General features: G+C 41.1%; 1 protein-coding gene and 1 long non-coding RNA gene across 5 annotated transcripts in view; one reads left to right on the top strand and one right to left on the bottom strand.

Annotated features, from left to right (window-relative positions):
* Window positions 1-15,551, bottom strand: part of ATP11A (ATPase phospholipid transporting 11A) — a 112,160-nt gene extending 96,609 nt beyond the window's left edge. For all 4 annotated transcript variants that reach the window (XM_032680292.1, XM_032680293.1, XM_032680294.1 and 1 more), the window contains exon 1: window positions 15,125-15,551. In XM_032680292.1, coding sequence (XP_032536183.1) covers window positions 15,125-15,163 — 39 coding nt within the window. In that variant the 5' untranslated portion in view covers window positions 15,164-15,551. The remainder of the gene's footprint in view (window positions 1-15,124) is intronic.
* Window positions 2,672-20,426, top strand: LOC116783056. Its single transcript, XR_004355448.1, has 4 exons — window positions 2,672-2,684; window positions 6,524-6,527; window positions 11,315-11,326; window positions 16,791-20,426. It is a non-coding gene; the product is annotated as an uncharacterized LOC116783056 (long non-coding RNA).
* The last annotated feature ends 990 nt before the right edge of the window (window positions 20,427-21,416 follow it).

Below are 21,416 nucleotides of genomic sequence, written 5' to 3'. Positions count from 1 at the left end.
CCAAGACAGCTGCTCTGTTTTCTATACAAACGACTCAGAAGGTACTAAAATAAAGTTCTGGCACTGATGTCCACCAAGAGAAGGTACTCTCTTCATTACGGGAAATGACTATCATTGTGTTTTTCTTTTTAGTATAAGAATGTCATGCAAAAATATATTTAGTAACCTAGTGTAGCATAATCCTTTCAGTCACACACTTCATCTCAGTTTGAGGGAGATAACAAAAGCATGTTTTGTTGGTTGTAGTTTTCCAAACACCCAAGGCTGTGGAATCTCCAAAGGAAGCAAGGGTCAATTTATCCTTCCTGTATAAGGCCACCACATAGCAGCAACAGCTGATCTGGTCAGCTGGGGACCAGATGACATAGATCAGACTGTGGGAAGAAGGGAGGCAATGTCTCAGTTGGGAGAACTCATCTGGAGTTCACTACACTGTTCCCTGTAACTTCTCAAAAGGGGTGCATACAAAAAGTTAGGCAAGTTAGGGCAAAGAACTGCAGAGGCACTCTACTGATGTAAGAATACAGGCTAAAGGAAGGTAACTGTGAAACAGTGAACCAGGAGACATGAGCAGAAAAAGACCTTAAAGAAAGACTTTTCAGAAGAAACAGGATCCATAGTAAGATTAGCTGAGGTGGCACTAAAGAGAAATTGAGGCACTGGGCTTAAAGACCAGTATAATATTCTGAGATAAGGCATGGAAAAATGGAGCATCCTGAACCACCCACAGAGGAAGCAAAGCCGGACAAACAGTGCTTTAGCAAGTCATGTGAGGCTGTTAGATGCCATCCAGAGTAAGGGGTTATATAATTTCTGGTATCTATTATACCTAGATCTCAAACTCACAAATTAAGCCTTTTCAAGAATGTCTCTGGTGTTTTGAAGGCTGCTGGAAACAGAGTACACACCTGTGAACAGTGCAAAGACCAGATGTTTTAACACATTTTCTAATGAAAATAAAAATTTTTAGCAAAGATTGTTTTATGTAAATGGATGGAAAGGTTGAGCCTAGTATAGAAGGGGTATCATTAATTCTTCAGATGTCTACTTCAAAGAGATGAAAAAAAATCTTCTTCCTGGAGAATTCTGTCAAAGCTTCCAGATCCTCTTTTAGAACACATCTCTTAAGAGTGCATCCCAATTTAAACCACTTAAGCAGGTAGATTCACTTTGCCTTTTTTTTTTTAAGAGCAAACTGAAATCAGAAGGAGGAAAGCCAGCTTAATTCGCCCATTTAGTGGTCAAGTTCTAAATAACAAAGTTCCACCAAGCTTCAACTGACCACACAAGTAGAGAACAGAGAAGTGTTTATAGCTTCCCCTCCCTCAGCCACCAGCTCCGAAACCACAGAAGGACTCATTACAACACATGACTTCAAGCGCATGATATCAAACACTCAAGCTTCTCTTTCAGTCAAGGACTCCTTCTCTTCCACTGAGTATTCTTTCACATCCTTCTCTCTTTGACATTTTAAAACAGACATAGAAACCCATTGCATTAATATACCCCAAACTATATTAAGATAAGTACACTGAGATCAGGGAGGTTTTCCTTTTGTATTTTCCTTCCTCACAGTCAAATCATCTTCACCTTTTATTCAACTTAGGGCCTGCAAACCCTTTTCAAAACTCTCATCAGCTCTTAACCCAGTAAGAAGTCTTTCAAGAACAGCTTAAAGCCTGTTACTGCGATCCAGTATTATTTTCATGGTAATGGCATTTAACAGTAATTCTGTTTATACTGATGTCTAGAGTTGTTGCTATTTGCTATCTTCTTTCTACTATTCCCATATTCCCCAAACTAAACACACATGTAGTTTCAGCACCTAAATGCAACTCCAGAACAACTCCTCATAGCACTTGCACCCAGTCAGTGCTCCATGGTGACACAACAATCTTGTCATGAAAGCTGAGATGGGCCAGCTTAAGTCTCAAGGGTACAAGCATTTTCACACTATTTGTTACTAATTAAAGTCTAGTAGCTTTTCTCTTCCAGCCTCTCAGATCACACCGACACAACAGCAGCTTCCAAATTAAGTTCTAGGCATGTAGCTTCTTCAGGATCCCAAAGAGATTCCCATCCACAGCTCCTCCCCCACCTAGCTACTCACTACCATCCACTTTCAGGCTAGGACTTCCTTAGATACTATGAACATCTGAATGAAGGAACATGAATCAAACAGCTTAACAAATTATTCAGTAGTTTGAGAAAAATACATTTTTTGATGGAAAAATGTTTGGAATAGCCACATGAGCAGGTAAAGCGAGTAGGGAATGATGACAATAACCATGTATAGGCTGACTGCAATAATTTTTCTTTAACTGGAATATGAACCAGGAGACATACTTTAATTGATGTGGACCTGACCAGGTTAAAGCCTCAGTTACACCTACAGTAGTTTTTACTGAGTGATGAACACAGGGAAGTTGTTGTGAACCTCTGTTATGGCAATCCTAAAGCATGAATGAACAAACACACCAAGTGGTATAATTACTGCTCACAATAACAATCCGTGGAGTCCATGGGTTATCACTTAAAGATGTGATATCCACAGAGCTTTATCCACAGAGACTGTTTTAAACTAGGATGTCTTATTACTACCATCTCCCCAGAGATGAAAACCAAGATGGCTGCAAAAGAGGCAAGAGTATTTTCTCCTTTAAGTTAACATTAAGCAGAAGTCAGTGGTTCTTACTTTAGAATCAGAACAATGAAGGTTAGAAGGCATCTCTCCAGATCATCTAGTTAGTTTTCATGGAAACAGTGTTAAAAAGCATGAAGCTTTTTTAGACCAATCTGATATTAACAAATATTTTTTTTGCTTTAGAAATACTGAGTTTAAATAATTATTTTCAGAATTAACTCATTCCAAATATCACTAGTGAATCAGATCATGTACACCTTGTCTTCATGCAATGAAAACCTTGATTTTTAAGCATTTGACACTGGCCTTCATGCTAAACCAAAAATACCAATCTCCCACAGTTGCCTGTGAAAGGGTTAAAGGTGCTACAGACTTTCACAATCTTAAGGTATTCCTGTGCTGGCTACCATCCTTATTTCAATAAAACATGTTATAAAAAACACAGGAGGAAATCTTAAGCATATAATGGTTGTTCCATTCCTCCCCCCCCCCGCCATCATTATGCTTTGATTGCAACTAAAAGGAAGGTCAAGCCATATGACAAGTACTACAAGAGCATGCACATCAGAGTTAGTTCAGGGAGGAAAAGCTGGAGTTATTTCCTGGTTGGTTTATTTTTAAGTAACATTCCTTCCAGTATATTGTCCCCCAAATACTACCCTTCATTTCATAAATCGTAAAGCTTCTCGACATTTACACATAGTGTTAACTCCCATCCCTCTCCCAACTACTTTTCTGATGCCAGATACTACTCACAAAACAAGACAGTGTTCCGTGGATGTCACCAACTTGTCAAGTCAGTCCCTGACCTATCAGTTATCACTCTGGATGTCACTTCATCCCAGTCAGAAGCACAGTCTAGAACTCTGGCACTTGGCAGCATTCTTCTCCCTCACAATGAAACTTGCCACTGCATTATCCATTTCAGCTTCAAACGCAGAGCAACAGCTGCCTCTCTAGGAAGGTACCCACATAAAGCCACTACCCAATTGTTTTGTCACTCAGACAGCACAGTGAAACATGTCTCTATCAATAGTCCAACAGCACATCCCAAACAGAAGACAAAAGAAAGCACAAACCTCTGTACAGCCAGAGTCCCTTCTAACAGCTCTTACAAGACTACAGGAGCTACATGCCACTGCATCAGCCCGCTTAACACTTCTGCTTTGGTCTTCTCTACATACTACAAGAAAACAACGAGAAGTCCAGATCACACCTTTCATCAGTTTAAGGAAGCACAAGATGCAGCTGCCTCCAGTCAGCAGCAGAACCACAAAGATGTTTTTCCACTCCTATGCTGATTTAACTGCCCAGTGCCAGGTGGGAAGCTCCCTATGCTCGAGTCCACAGGGCTGTAAAGACCACATTTCTCCTTTTCCCCTTCACATCTTCAAGACTTAGATAAGAATTTGACAGTGCCATAACACTTTTCCCCTTTATCAAAATACTCTCAAAGATCAGCTAAAAGCCACATAACCAAGCAGCTGCTATTCTGCAGCAAGAAGTAGTCATTACAAGAAGAATTAATTGGTCTGACTGCAGGCAGCAGGAGAAAGCAAGAAAAGCCAATACTACTGTCTTACTAGCTTACTGTCTGCAAGTATTTGCAGCAGTCTCACTCGATGACTCAACTATAACCACAACTCAAGCAAACTTTGTTTGGGTTTTGTCACCATTTTTAACATGCCAGAAAGCAAATGCACATGTAAAAGCATTATTATTTTCAGTTTAAAATACCTTATAATTTGCAAGAAAATAGTAAAGGAATACTGATATTTTAATTCTACATGCCCAGCAGAAATCTAGGCTCAAGTCATTTTTTTAGTGTATTTTTCAAAAACCTTACTTTATATATATGCTGACATAAAAGCTCTTTGAACAAGTTACAGCAAATACCATTAACAGGGTAAAAACACTCAAACTCTTCACTTCTTAGGAAGGAAGTCAGAAAGCTTAAGAACTTTCTTTTAAGAAAAAAGACAAGCCTTTCAAATTTGAGACTTCCTGGGCTGAAGGAGATAGGAGATGCAAAATCACATTCAGTTGTCCTTTATAAACCTGTTTTTATACCTGCTCATGTGCACTATGCACTGCTTCACGAAAGTATGTGAAGCTTTCCTATTGCTTCTGTGTCATTACAGCCACCAAGTATGGAAACAACCTCCTTATGTCAGACAAAAGCTTACAGAATCAAGAAGTCAACATATCCACGAATCATCTCAAAGCAATCATGCAGTTCTGGACTGAGGAAAGAGCTTTTTTCCCTTTTCCCTTCACTTCTTCCCTCCTAGTGCCAATACACAGGCACCTCCTACCAGATTAGGCCATCTGGTCACTTGATAACTGTAAAGAGCAAGCAGTCAGTTAACACTGTTTAAGAGATTAACAAAACTACAATATTTTCAGGTGAAGTTACAATAATCTTGTGGGTTAGTTTTTTTGGGGGGAAGGTGGGTTTCCATCTTAGAAGGTAAAAGAATTTTGTAGTTGTGCTCAACAGTAGTCATTAAACAAAATTCTTAGCTTAGCTTTAACCCACCTGCCTCCATCCTCCCTCCTATGATGTTAACAACCAGCAACATATATTTAACTGGCTACATACTGTTATAGAGAGGATATACAAAGAGCTTCAAGTCAAGAAGAAATGGGATGGTAGTCAGGAATTGAAAACCTGGTACAAAAGGATAAAAATACTAAACATTTTTAAAAATCAGACAGCAGAAGACATTATAAAACCTATATATTAGATTTTAAACATTAAATTAACTTGACAATGTTTATAATACTTGATGTTACCTGAGAGATCTTTATTTTTTTTTTTAGCCTAAATGAACAGAAGGTTCTTATTAGAGTTAAATTTTCCAAAAATCATACTGTTAGGAGACTAGAATGTGAAAGATGAGAGTAGCTCTTAACATCACACTTATTGTTAATGTAATTCCACTGAAAAATCAAAGAAAAAGGAACTACACATAATTTACTAGAAAGGAGTTACAGCCATTCTGTAACACACAATACAGCAATGAATAACAACATTTCAGTACATTCCGTGTTTACAGAGAAAGTGCTGAGTATTAAACTAAAGGACTAACATTAATCTATGAAAATCTGCTTATAGTGTAAGGACCCTTTTTGACCAAAGCCAAATGTCTAGCCTGAACTTAATTACATTATACTTCAGCATCAGTTTATTGACCAAGTCATAGCTAAAATAATACACAGTTTTAAGCCTACATTTATAGTACCCTCTGTCATATATATTGTATTTCACATAATGAAAGACTGTATTTCTACACAGGCACATTTTATAGCACAATTAAAGAGTGGCCTGGTTTTTAAGAACTTTCATGCAGGTAAATTTTAAATAATGTCTTCTCCCTCTAAAAAAAAAAAAAAAATAAATAAATCACTGAATAAGCAGGATGTCAAATTCTCCAACAATATTTCCTCCACATTTGTTATACTCTACCCAAAACTCATGCAGTGATTGGTATGCTGTTTGTTACTCACCATAGCCTCAAACCCAAGCAGAAGGCAAAGACCAGATACATTTTAACAGAAGACTGCAACTCTCCTTGAAGTCAGCTTTGGGATCCCAGAGCCACACATTCCACTCGTTCTGGAACTGTGGTTAATGCCAGTCTGAGAAAATACAGTTTATGTGACTCCAAGTTGCCTCAAGAATAAGACGAAATAAATAGACTTCATCTTTTTCTGGACAACCCTTCTTCAGGCATATTATCATCCAAAAAATAAGATTAGATTGAGCTCTCTAGACTAGTGTTCTGCAGGAAACAAAGCTAAAGAAGCCATGAGTTTCAGTAGCCTACTTACAACTGCTAGTATTGAAATTAAGACCACAAGAGCAATTTCTCAGAGGCAAGTGTCATTCAACTATCTTTTCTGAAGCTCCACAGCGTACTACTACCCGTTCTTCAAGGAAGGCAGTCAGTTCTATCATTTATGGGGTGGATTCAATAGTCAAACCTTCTCCAAAATACACATAGACATTTTTCCTTCCCATTAATCATTATACTGTCTTATGCACATCATGTATCTTCCAATAATAGTGGTATTTTTCAGTTTTATTTTGTAATGACCTCCTGACAAGTACAGCAGTTTCATGTTAGCTATCTAATGTCACTGCTGATTCAGATTCATCTCAAGAGATGCCATTTATAATGAATATAAGTGACATAAAATAGTTATACAAGCACAGATTATGGACAGTGTTTGTACTTCATTATTATAATTTGTGCTAACAACTCATTAATAGTACTTTGAAAAGAAGTGAAAGACTATGTATAACGCTAAGCATGAACCGCAAGTTACTAATGTAATTTGGGTCACACAAAATCCATTTCAGTTCATCTACATATCCAATCCACAACGTAATTTAGAAGCATTAGAGACAAAAACTACTGAGCAAAGAGATCAGTATTCCTTCCCTCTCCCCAATTCATTCATACAGTTATCTCCAGGCAAATACTTCATACACAAAGCTTCTTTTTCTGCATATAACTATTTTGATTATTAACATTAGTTTTGCAAAACTTTAATGGCACATCAGCAGATGTTCTTTTCAGAGGATTTCACAACATCCTATCTTAATGGTGAAGTAGAGGAAGAGCCTAATTGTCCTTAATCCTCTATTCAAAATAGGTTAGATGAAATCCTCTTTTGACTGAAGCAAAGAGATTAGTCAGTGTCACTAGGAAAAAGAAACAGTATTTCCCCCTCACTCTGCCCTGTATCTAGATGAGTTTAATAATTAATGAAGGAAATACGTTTTCCTATTTCCAAAAGGGAAATTAGACTATAGAGCAAAATAAATGGAAAAATGTCTCTATGAAATCTCCAAATTCTTAAGCTTTCATGCTTGTAGTAATGACCACAATGATCTAAGGAAGAAGCACCCCAGAACACACTTTCACGGTATACTTCAGTAATCAGACACAAGAGCTCATATGAAGGACCTTTTTTTTTTTTTAATACCAATACACATCTGGATCTCTGGTAAACCTTGGCATAATTCTTGACACTACCAAAGGAACAGCTCCCAATTTAAGGAAGCACGTGTTCATTCCTCTGCACGCGAATGCATGCAGATGGAGGAATCAAGAGGGAAATCAGAGTTTGCAGGAGAAACAGTGTGGAACATTTAAGTAACAAAAAACCCCAACCCTAAGACAAAGTCATTACAGGCTTATGTTCACACTCAGTTGTCTTCCTGGAACATGCTAATTTTGTTACCTGGAAGCATTTAAGTACCCTTACAACTTCTCTCTATGGAAAAGATGGGCAATACTCTCATCCCTTGCCTAAGAAAAGATAGATGCACAAAGAAATTAACATCCAGATCTACAAAGATATTTAGGTGATTTATCAGCCTGTGGTCTTCTGTGATGTTCCAAACAAACTCCCCAGCCACTGGCTCATCTCAGTCTCCTAGAATGATCCAGGCTAGGCTTCCAGTTTCTTCCTAAAAAGAGTGCATTTTTAATACAGTACCACAAATACTCAGTACTTAGAAAATTAAAATCAAAGTTAAATTGAAAAAAAAAACAAACAAACAAAACAAAACACTTTTCATGATGACTCTGTGTTTGTGCCACAGGCTTCTCAGTGTCATTACTGAGAAGGAAGAAAAATAGCTGGCGTACATATGATATAGAAAAAGAATCCTCAACTTGCCTTGTCTACCTGCAACTGTTGCCATGGCAATTACAGCAGAGAAGATAATAGCATTCCAGTGTCATTCTGCTTCATAGCTCAGGATGAACTTTAACTGAAATATCCCTCAACAATTATACAAATAGAAATATTACATTATCCTATGTAATGGTAAGCCACTAGAATAAGCAGTATTATTCTGGAAAAAATACAATCAGCCTAAAAGACTTACATGAGGAGAAGCAGGTTATTTTGCTTAAAAAAAAAAAAAACAAAACCAACCAACCAAACAAAAAAAACCCACCACAGTAAAGTTGAATCCAGTTGCATAACAGGTGCTAAAACATCTGCTCAGTCTTCTGTGACACAGTTTTCTCTTGGTTTCTGCTCCCTGACACACCTGCACATGACACGCAGCAAGCAGCTCACTGTCAATCACGCGGGAGCTCCTCAGAAACCACAATGGTTTTCTAGTCACACTTAAACCTAGTTCCATGGGACAGTTTTTATCAACACCACAAAGAGCAGCCAGCTATGGTATTTGTGGAACGCTTTACTTGGCAGCCCAGTTACTATTTTCTAAGTGTTTGGAGTTTAGAAAGCAGACTCACTAGAAAATCCCATTCCATCTTGACACTTTTCTTGTTTCAACTACTACTGTATGACAGGAGAAAAGAATCAACAAGAAATGGTTATCAGAGATGTGAAGCTATAAATGTGCTATGTCGTACTTTGTCCTCTTTCATTCCCAAAAATAATTTTGAAAAGGCTTCCTGCTTGCAGAATTGATACTCCGTGGTGCTTGAGAAAAGGCAAAGCAGAACAACATTAAACTCTTTTTAATCAATCAACATGTTATCAATTGACAAAAGCAACTGTGCAGTTCTCACCTCTGAAGAGACAAGTATTTTGATGCTAAACAAAGGCAAGATTAAAAGTTCTTGATTTATTTTCTTGATTTTATTTCTACAGTTTAGATGCTCCAAAAGCAATGTTTTCTACTGTCAGAGAGCATCTGATGAGTGCAGATGAGCAATATTTTGTAGTCAATAGCAACCAGCTTGTACACTGACTTCCTGTAAGTGAAATGTTTTACATATGCAATGTTCTATTTTCATTTGTTTATTCTCAAAAGAAAAAGGAAATTATGGTTTTTTTGTATAAATTAGTTAATTGATGGGGTAGGGGAAAGGGAAAAAACAAAGCCCATGCAATTCTTCATGTTTATTGCCCTTCAGCAGTAAATAATTGATGTGGGAAGGGAGATTGTCTGTGGGGTTTTTTGAGCCTCAGATAATACTGAAATACCTTAAAGAGTACATTACAAACCAGAATGAACATAGGAGTCACTACCAGTATGAAGTGCTAGTTAGATTTGCAGAAGTGCCAAATCCTGTCAGTCACAGTGAACGTTCAACTGAATTAACTTACAAGTAATTATAACTTTCAAACTTTGCTTTTTTTAAATAAATTCCTGGAAAGTATGCAGGCAGCACTCCATACAGACACCCACTCTCCCAAAAAAATAAAAGAAAAAGGCAACTAGGAGAATAACAAAGCAATGGTGCTTGGGGAAACAGGAATTCAGAACTTACTCATGATGTTTAACCCACTCATCATGCCTTCCACAGCAGGAAGAACTGGTCCCTGCAGTGAAGCAAAGCTATGAGATGGGAAGCATCTCAGGTTTCAAGAAAACATTGTGACACACAGACTTGTTCAAGAGATAACAAAAATGCATTGCATACCTGGGACAGACACTTAAGAGCTACAAGTTACTAATTCCTGACCCATGAATACACACATGGCTCCTACAGGGAACATCTTTCATACCATTAGGACAGTTAGTACATGAAGAATCTGTGTACAAACACACTTATGACATTTAAAACAGCTTAAGATTTTGTCAAGTCATATCCCTGGAATTAAACACCAAACCCAACACAAACCTTTTGACTTATTTTAAGGGATAGCTAGGAAGAAAACTGTGCTTATGTTAGCAGGCACCCTGAATAAGAAACAAACTACTGCTGTCTAGGTAACACTCATCTGCCAGGGTGCAGAGAGAGCTGACTAAATACAAGCAAAAGCAAGAACTGACCACAGTTAATACCTCAAATGTATTAACTGAACTTATCTGAAACATGGATTGTCCTTTAAGACAAATACTGAGCACCAACACTTATAATTTTGCCAAATTTCAAGTCAAAGTAGTTATTAACCTTTGCTGTATCAAAGCTAGATATATGAATAAACTGAAGCTCAATATTGATTTATGTCTACTAAGACTACAAAAACAAGCAAAATACTTAGGAAAAATCATCTAAACCATGACCAAAAGCCACAAGCTGCCATGAAACTTAGTTTTAGGGGCTAGAAACCCCTAACATAACTTCCTGGTTAGACTAGTCAATCTTCTCAGACTGATTAAAGTTGACCCACTTCTACAATAGGGAAAAATAGAGCATCAGTTTGTAAGCTCATTTATTCCAATCTCCCAAAAAAAAGATTTTTTCAGAAATACCTGAAATTAAGCACAATTAATAGGCCAGCAGCTTCCCAGGGTCCAGAGTTGTAGTAAATCCCTGTTCCTTCTGGAAATAAATCTTACCTCCTACTATGCGCATTTGGACATATTTACACAGGCAACAAATACTTAATATCCTGAAGTAACAGCAGAATCTGAAAGAGGAGAAGCAGTAAAGTACCAAGATATCTAAATATACTACATAATACTGGCAAAACTGTTCAGTAATACAGACCTTTGACCCAGTAGCATTTACTATACAGCCCAAAGTCATACGTGGACAGGAATTTTTAGTGATGAGGGCCAGCTGTCTTACAAATACAGAACAGACTGCCACCATAGGCTGCAAGACATTTAGCAATCATTTAGTGTCCAAACACACATATGCTAAAGAGTAGCATCTTCCCAGATTGCCCAGAGATATTCAAATCCACATTCAGCCATAAACAGCTACCATGAATACACAAAAGACACGTGCACAGGTTTTATTAAGAAAAGTGTTCATTTTATGAAAGATAAGAAGTCACCAAGACTTGTTTTAAATATTATTAGCCATCCTTTGATTGTGAAGAGGAGGGACTTCAGCAGTCCTAAGATCAGCAAGAAATAAGTCACCAGAGAAAACTAATGCAGCTGCAGTTATACAGGCAGAACACATCACTTAATGATATCCACACAGTGTCCCAAATAATCTAACTATAAAACAAAAGCTAATCTTGTATGGAGACAGTTTCAATTGCCATTGTCTGCTTGTTTTTACCCTAAATAGTGTACTACTGAGCACATAGCAGGTTCTCCATGACATTTACAGGATAGCACATGCTAATTCTGTATTCTCTGGCTGTGAGGCTGCCATCCTTGGGGTATCCCACATCCTCTAGGGAATACACAAACAATCCAAGGAGAAGACAGAGGAACATATTGTCTGATGCAAAAGCAACATTCAGAAAAAGAGGTAATATTTTTATAGAGTATGTGACAAAAAGTGTAGCCCCCCCCAAGACAATTTTCACACTACCCCCATAAAACCATTACTTCCATTATTTGGGAAAGTAAATTAAACAATACAGTTGTAAAAATTTATCCTATTTATCTTACTGTAGAAAGCTTATTTAGTTCCTATGGTTCCACAAAGTGGAAAAGCTATATATAAAGATGTTTCTGTTTTGTGACTTAAAGATGCCTTTACTATAGCTCACACACATTTTAAAGCAGCAAAATATACAGAATAACCTCATTAGACACAATTAAGAAAAGTTACATTGCTGTATATCAGTTAGAGGAATCACAAAGGATTTAGAAAACTATAAGGAACTTCATATCAGCTGTACTGCAGTGAAGCAAGTACCTTTTCTAGAGAAAGTGATTCTTCCCCATCAGTCCTGTAAATTGTGTATGGCTGCAGTAATGGTAACAGGAAGCAAGAGCTGAAGTGAAAAACCGCAAAGTCTGGAGGATTTAAAGAGGCAGAACAAGGATGTAAATTTAAAAATTTAGTAAGATAAAGACATAATTCCCTCTGTCTGTCTAAGAGACTACACCATCTCTTGGTGAAGAGATATGAACTCCTGTATGACAAGCATGATGAACATCTATTTTATTCAGCCCACATGGCTAAAGTGTTCAATGCCTGGAAGACATAAACATGATACTCAATGCAGGTAACACAACAGACATATTTGAAAATGCTAACCAGGAAACTTGCAGCACCCAGTCATTGCTATTCTTCCACAGGGCCTTGGAAACATGTACGATTTTGCACTGCTTCAGGACAGCAACTGCACAGTAAGGGAAAGGGGAATGGGGAGGATCTTCACAATAACAAGAACCCTTGTATTTAACTTATGTCTTTATGTCCAGCACCAGGAAAGAAAAGAAATGACACACAAGAAGTGACATTAGAAATGTCAGAAACCATTCTAATAGAAGTCTCCATTAGTACATCACATAGCAACTGTTTGTTATCCCAAGATCGTACCATGAGAGCTCCCGGCTACCCGAACAACATCTCCAGTTTGCATCAGCCAAGGTTCTCAGGATACTCCTGAGACCAGCCTGCTCTAGGGAGGACCTGCAGCTGATCATGACCAGGACACAACTTGCAGGACACAGATTTGTACCTCTAGGTCCTTGATCATTGAAAAGTTTCCTTACAGATTTTAACTAAACCAAAGTTTGAGCTTACTTTGAAAGAAACACAAGATGTAACTATCCACTCCAACTCTCCCCACAGAAGAGTCACTGCCTAATTAAAAAGCAGTTTGGAAAGTGGCAAGCACATCTGTGTGGTTTGGCTGGTGTGCACAGAGCTTTGGTGAAAAATTACGGAGTGATCCTGCTGACGTGTACATCTGCTACTCATGCACTGCAGCCAGTTTCAGGCCCAGCACTCAAACTACTACGTTTCATTTTCACTGCTGTAGATGTACAAAAGTGTTGAACCGTGGAGATATAAAAAGAAAACGTGCAATATCTGGCATCAGCTTGCCAGATATTAATGGTCTTAATGAAATGACGAGCAAAAATTTACTTACAGCAGCTTTTTTCAAAATTACCTTTCCTTGGAAGAAAGAATTCTAAATTAAGGCACTGGAGGCATGCAGAAGAACAAGAAGCAACAGGTGAAAATATACAAGGTAGCCTGGAACAGCTGGGCCATTACCTAGCCATAGCCTATTGGCATATATACAATACAGAAAGTAGTGTAACCCAGGAAATAAGAACCCTTCCTCACATGGGATTTAATAATGTTTCATTTATCTTTTAGAATGCTGAATTAGCCTCGTCAGCAGTGCAGGAGAGTGGTGACAGTCCACAACTTAAAAGCTCAAGTGCGTTATTTTCAACATACTGTCTTCTCATTTACACCTAGTTTAGCTACTCTGTTTCCTTTATATCTGATGCTTAAGCCTAGTTAGAAAGAGGTTAGTAACAATGTTGCGCAGACGACATTTAACAGTATGCTTGCTCTGTGCACAATGAATGCACCTTTTGTACAGGTTCCAGATGTGAGCACATATAAAAAAAGAAATCTTAAACTAAATCCAAAGTTAGATCAGCACTGACAGATCTCTATACCCCAAGTGATCCCACCTGCTTCAGACCTCAGCACAGCTCACCTGAGCTTTATATATCCATAGAGACTATTGCTTCTCTTATACCTCATTATTAATACGAATATTAGTTTGAGTATTCTCCCTCAGGGCCGCTTTCTAAGGATCCATACGCACAGTTGCTTTCAGTATTCACCTCTCCATTCTCCTATTGCAAACAGGAGAAAAAAATCCAACCATTTTTCACCTCTGCTGTTTTTCTTCATTTATGCTTCAAAAAGACAGACTTCAGCCTGTACTACGTGGAGACAGCTCTTGACACACACCAATCTAAGTGTATTTATTTTTGTTTGGTCAGAGCACCAAAGTTTCCTTAATTACAGGAATTTTTGCATAGGGCAAAAAGTCATATATATTTGAAAACCCAAATTCTCTCTCCCTGCCTTTTAAAAATTTCTTCTACACCCAAAAGCAGAAATTTGCAGTTTCCTGGTATTGGTTGTCCCCATCCCTTTTATTGCACAGCCCCACACTTACAGGCATTCTACCAATCTACTTAAATCATTATCCTGAGCATTTGTTTGGGGTTCAGTGGAACCAGACTCGCATCCAACTGACGCACTTCAGCGTACACTTGGATGCACCCTAACGCGCTACCGAGTTGTTCTTTCAGGGGGTACGGGTGGGCTTTTACACGCGAGGACCTCTCTCTCACCGCTGTACTCTCAAGTCTGGCGTGTTTGAATATTACTACGCACAGATACAAAAACTTGGGACTATTCCGACCATTCGCCAGTGTATTTAAATTGGACAATTCCACAAAAGCGCCGCTTGACTGAGACAATGTAACAAGAAGAAAAGGGAAAAAAAAAACTAAACAAAACCAACCAAACAAAAAACCCCCCACAACCACTGGACATTTTCTCTGCCCTAATAACTACGTATCGCAGCACACTGTAAACTACAGTGCTCTGAACTCAGGTCAAGCCGCTCTGGTTCAGCGAAGGACAGTCCCGTGGGGCGGGCGGGCTGCAGGGAGCGCATCGACACCCGCCGCTGCATCCCCCGCTGACACCGGGCATCACGTGTGGCAGCCCCCGGGGCTCCCCCGGCTGCCGAGCCGGTCACGGGACCGCCCAGCTCCCGACCGAGCCCTTCCCGAGAGCGCGGGGCCACGGCGGGCGCTCCCCGCCCCGCTGGGGTGCGAGGGGCACGGGCGGTACTCACGTATCGGCTCACGAGGGTCCGCAGGAGGCTGCAATCCATGGCGGGCGGGCGGCTCAGGACCGCGCCGCCGGGTGCTCGCCGGTGCCGCCGGGCTCCCTGGCTCGCCTCCTCCCTTCCCACATGCAGGGAGCCGCGCTCGCCCCGCCGGACCCGCTGTGACGCCGGCCCGGCGCTCGCCGCCAGTCCCGGCTATGCCATGTGTTCGCCGCCGCCACTGCGGCGCGGCGCCCCGGGGCCCCGCATACCCCCCGCTGCTGCTGTTGCCGCTGCTGCCGCTGCCGCTGCCGCTGCCGCCGCCACTACACTTTCGCGGAGAGGAGGCGGAGAGAAGCCGCCGCCAGCCGCTGCCCGGATCAGCTCTCCCACCCCCCGCCCGCTCCGGGGCTTTATCCGGCGGGCGGGGCCGAGGCCGCCCCCGCCGCTCCCCCCGCACCTCCTCGCGCGCGCGCCCGCCCGGTACCGGCCCGGCTCGCGCTGCTCCGATCTTGCCGGGCGCTCTCGGCCGCGCGCACGTCACGCGGGGCGGGCGCGCGGGCATGCGCGCGCCGGCGCTCGCGCCCGTGCCCGCACCCTGTCCCCCTCCCCCTCCTGTCCCGCGCGCGAGGGGCGACCGGTAACGGCTGCGCGCGGGGGTCGCGCGCGAGCGGGTTTGGGAGAGCTGAAGGGAGACATGGAGTGATACTGGGAGGGAACGGAAAGCGTAGGGACAAGCCAGAGAGTGATGTTGGGTGCACTGGGAGGGAACTGGGAGCACGGTGGGGGGGAAAGCCAGGGAGTGACACTGGGTTCGGTAGGGGAGAAGTGGGAACGCTGGTAGGAGACAGGAAGCAATACTGGAAGAGCTTGGATGGAATGAGAGCACGGAGTGGGAGCCAGATAGTGAGCCTGGGAATACTGAGATGGCATGGGAGCATGGGGGGGAGATGGGGGCGGGACCGTGGGGAGCCAGGGGGTCATACCGGGAGCACCTGGAGGGAACTGAGAGCACTGGGGCGAGCCAGGGAGTGACACTGGAAGGGAACTGGGAGCAATGAGGGGGAGACAGTGGATGATACTGGGAGCACTGGAGTGAGCCAGAGAATCGTACTTGGAGCACTGGGAGGGAACTGGGAGCACTGGGGGAGATAGGAAGTGATACTGCATACTCCCTCCGCCCCGCCTTTCCCTGCCCCCGCGCTCCCGCCCTGCCCGGAGCGAGGGGAAGGGGGAAGGTGAGGCGCAGAACAGGAGGGAGCAGCCGCCGCGCCCTTCCGGGGCGGAGGTGCGGGCGGCGGGACGGCGCCGCTGCCCCGCCAGGGCGGGAGGTGCGTGCCCGGGTGTGCCCGGGGTGGCGGTGGCGCTGGCTCCGCCGTGCTGCTCCGCCGGAGCCTGGCCTGCCTCTCGTTGGACCGTGAAAAAGATTTCGATAAGTGCTGCCGGTGCCGCGCGGCGGGTCCGAATTGTGCTGAAGGCAAACCCCGCTCCGCCCGTCCCGGCGGCCGAGCAGCGGCAGCGCTGGGGCGCAGCGCGGCGGGAGCCCGGCCGGACAGGTGGGACCTTCCCGCGTGTAAAACGCGGCAGGAACGGATAAAGAAAGTTCTGTGCAGTGACTAAAGCCCAAATATTACTGTCCTGATAAGGCCACAAACGATAGAAATGACTTGGTGTTAGGTGAAGGTATAAGCAGAACTCAGAAGTAGGAGCATATCAGTATTCTATTTTTTCTTTAAATACTTGAAAGAACACCTCTAAAGGCCTTTATTTTACTCAACTGTTGGGTTTTCATGCCATTCATACCGAAGACTAGCTCAAGTTTGCAAGATTCTTATAAGCAGTCTCAGATGACTTCTGTATTACTCTATACAACTTAATGTAAAATTAAGCCTCTACACCAAATACTTTCTCAAAAATAATTTGGAACTTATCAATTTTGTAAAATTCAATCATTTACTGAAATTATTAGTTTTGACGAGCATTTTATGCTTATGAAAATCCATTCTCTTCTTTAGCAGCAACCACATAAGCTGTCCTTTATTGCCTAGCTTATGGCCAGAACTAGGCAATTTTTGCTTCTTTAGTTTTTGTGTTGTCTCAATTAAAAAGTTCTCTGGACACCATAAAAGCTGCTAACCCAAAGAGTACCTGAATTTCTAATACAACTAACATGTGGAAAAAATAGAAATTACACTTTTTGAGATCATTACGTAAATACTACGAGAAAGGACATATAATTGCTTCTTTACAGGTCACCTTTAATATAGATGCATTATGTACATTTGGCATTTATTGCTGGTTAGATTGCAAAACATATAATTTAATGCACACTAAGTGCACTGTGGTCAAGGTAACGCTGCTATTCAAAGTCTAAAGTGATGTTGGTCTAAACCCCAATTTTCTTCATCTTGGTTATGACTAATAATTTGTATGCATTTTGTAGCAACTCCCCTTTTCATGCTCCTGTTTACAGACCAAATGGTTTGTAACATAGGTTTCTGTACTTGCATTTCACTTTCAAGAAATCATCACTGAAGCTGAAACAGGAAAATAATTAGACCTATGAAACAACAGGGATTTTTCTCAAAAGTAGCAATTCTGCATGAGTTAACACAGAACTGTTATCTGTTTATTTACATGAACAATTACATATTACAGTAATATTATGTGTGCGTATCATTAGTCTTCAGGAAACTAGTTTATTACCAAAAAAACCACAGAAGAACTTAATTCATGAGCATAATATTCAAAATATTCAGTTCGCAAAGCTGAAACAGGAAATTCTTTGGATTGGTTTTTAGGATACTTCTCTGTCTAGCCATTCCATTTTCAAAGAATCTGTGTAATATTCATATTTTGTAATATTTTTAAAAGTTATTCCACTTTTATTTAAGCTGTGCCATTTAATCAATCCAGTGTTTTCAATGACATTACTTCTTAACAGGATCTGGAATGAAAGTGGATTTTCAAAATATGCAGAATGTTTTTTTTGAAGTTTTCTTTCTTTTAATACTTTTGGTAGTTTCTTTCATCCAAATGCCTCAATATATTTTTCCACTTCATGAAGTGTCTTGTGTGCGATGCACACCCTACTTGGTGCACTTCTTGGAGCATCTCTGAAGAGAAGGAAGTTCGCCTGATGAGCTGGGAACAGTTATCAAGAGCTCAGTGCTGAGCGTGATCATCATGGGGATATTTCTAAGTTCCTTGTTGTCTCCTCAGCTTTAGTAACCAAAATGGGCCTGCAAGAAACATTTTCCTTGCATCCAGAGCCTGGACCCACTTGTGGCTTTAGGTTCTGCAAAGGTTGGCTGTATTCCCTTAGGTGAAAAGGGGACCAAGGCTCCTGTTCTTACTGTCTCTTTCAGTCAAGGGCAGGTGACACACACACGCTTGGATACAGCCATTTCCCGGCTACTGCTCAAGCAAAGCTGAGCCATTTTTCTACCCTTCCCTATGCTGCCAAGAAAAAGAGAGAAAAGGAGCACAGCTGGATTCTGGGCACATACTGAGGTGAAATGCCAGCCTGCGTTAGCTGTCTCTTGTGCCCACACTTCCCCAAAAATGACACCTAAATGTGCAGCCCAGAAGAGAGCACCCACCAGTAGGACACCGAAAGTTAACACAGCACACCCTTGCCAACTGAGCCATGTTTGTGCAGGGAGGACTGAACAGCAGATATATCTGACTTTTTGGAGTTAAAAGCTTCTCCGGGGGTAGTGTGCAACTGAGTAGGGTGTTTAGGTCATACTTCTAGACTTAGGTACCTCAAATCTGCCTAAGTCAGGCTTAAGGTGCCTGCGTCCTTTATTGGATCTGTCCTTAAGCGACCTGCTAAAGGTCACGTTGTGACTTAGCAGTCGAGCCAGAAGAGGAGCCTTGATCGTACTGGTCGTGGATCTGTTCTGCCTATTATGCAATGTTTCACTTTTAAGCAATTTATTAAACTAATTGTCTTTGAATATACCATCACATTTATTTCACTCCTTTCTCATTTTAAAAATAAACTCCTAAAATTACCCGTATGCTGTCTCTATCTTGTGTGACCTAGCTGTCTTTTCTAAATTTCTTTCTTCGTCTCTGACTGCAGATTAGATTTCCTGTTCTATTGCTCTCCATTTCTCCTTCCTGTTCTTACTGAATGATTCCTTGTGATCCATTACTGGCCTCTCAGCCTCCTCCTACCTGCCCAGCTGAATCACCAAATGCTCTAGATCTTACTACTTACCACAGAATCTCACACTGCTTCTGATTTACTTACTGTGTCAGTACAGTTCTGCTTGAAAGATCCCCCTCATTGTTTAAATAGCATTAGAAATGAAGGTGAATATGTTAGTGTACAAAAGATTTACTCTTCTTACGTACAGATGTATTTTCTGTTACTTTGCAATTCTTACTGAGTTACCCTGTTTCATAATTGCAGTGATGTTGAGAGACTGATCCAAGGGCAGCAGTTCACTTCATGCTGGAGTCTCTTCTTGAGGCAGTGATAGATACCCTGCAGTTTAGTCTACCTTGACTTTGGAAAGTGGGAAGGCAGGATTTAAAGCTGGGCCCCAATAAAGTTCCACAGTTAGCACAGGCACAATGGTGATATAGTACACATAGATAACATGGTAGACATCAGAGGATTTTTGTTCTGGATTTTAGGATGTTTAACATCTGTTTATGTTCCTGCTTCCTATTATGTTAGTGACTATGTACCTCTAGTAGTTCTGGCTAAAGTGACTAAATACTTCTTGAAAAAACTGTATGTAGGTGGTAAGAGTTGACTTGGGCATAGGTGAGAATAGTGTGAGGGATGGGAAATGGCAGAGATTGAAAAGCCATTAATTGTATGCAGCTCATCTGCTTGAGAAATTGGTGTGTGCTTTGAGTGCAATTGCTTATCCTGCAGTGTTCCTGGCTTTTCCTCTACAAATATATCACTTCTTAATTTGTGTCTCTCCCTCTATTATATTTCTGAAAAGCTAATTATTCCCTCAGTGGAACAGATGTTTGTGCTTTGATCTACTGAAATAGTATTTTCTCAGATCCTTCTGAATATTGTTTGTGAAAAGAGATACCAACAATAATTTTTAAGTCTTTGCTTTATGTTAAAAACATTTCACGGCCTGGTGTTTGTGACAGATGTACTTAATTTGAAGAAGAACATAATTAACAGTTACTGGGGTACTCTGAGAACTTACCTGCCCAGGACAGATAGCAAACTGAAGGTGAAGATGAAGCAAGTAAAATGGCCAGCATTAAACTGCTCTGCTGATGGTTTTAGTAGAAGTAGAGTGGCCCAAAGGACACAGGATTGAGCACTGGAGACCGAAGATCACTCTTGTGAAAATGAGACATTTTTGACTCTGACCTCTTTGTTTCTAACCTCTGGCAATAATGCATAACTTCTGTTATACTCAAAAGCTAAATGCACTGTCATTATGACGAAATGTAATTCCCACATCCTTGCTACCAAAGGTGACCTTTGTTATATAGTTTCTTAACAAAATCCTCTAAAAGAACAGAATTTGGCTTCTAAATATCCAACACAATCAAACAAATGCACGTCAGTTAAAACAATTTGGCTGCAATCTTCTGCCAGGTCAGGCAGTTAACTGCAATTACAACCAAGATTTGTTCATCTGCTTTACCTGATGCAAGAGATCCAGTCCCTGGCTGCTGCAGAGTAGTCCTGTTCATCAGGAAGGTCTTACTACTGAGATAGAACAGTCACCTGAACTGTTTGGAAGACTTGCCCCATCACTGTGAAACTCACTAAGAGGAAGCCCAGCCTCCACCAGAAGGTTCTCCTGGGATGAAATGCTGTTGGCTGCTATGGTTACTAATGTGATTTTCCATTTACTTCCTTGTTCACTCACCTGCTCTCTCATTCAAGCACCACACACAAGTACCTTCAGAGAGATTTGTTGTTGGAATAGTGACAAACCTCATTAGTGGCAGCCATTCACAATCACAGAGAAAAAAGATACAAATGAGCAGCAAATAAACAGAAGAAAGGAAAGTGCTGGAATCTATGGGTATTGTGAATAATATTCTGTCCTTGCTGCTTTGTGAACTTTGTGTTCTCTTTGCTTTGGATTTGCATTAATGTTAGTCTTGCCTTATGTCTCTATTTTACACCTCAGTGCCTCGATCCAGCAGTGAACTCCCCACAGTCAGACTCCTGTGACTGTAGAGCTGAGTGCAGCATCAGGATCTAGATGGGGAAAGTATTGTGGTTTATTTTTGGTATTTTAAAGGGACAAGAACATTATTTTGCTATTTAATTTTATTTTTGATAGCACTTCACAGGTCTGGTTTTCAGATTTAC

This window comes from Chiroxiphia lanceolata, chromosome 2 (assembly GCF_009829145.1).
Source record: "Chiroxiphia lanceolata isolate bChiLan1 chromosome 2, bChiLan1.pri, whole genome shotgun sequence".
In the NCBI taxonomy this organism is placed as follows: domain Eukaryota; kingdom Metazoa; phylum Chordata; class Aves; order Passeriformes; family Pipridae; genus Chiroxiphia; species Chiroxiphia lanceolata.
Note: the sequence above shows the minus strand (reverse complement) of the source record. Positions and strands in the feature narration are given on the sequence as shown.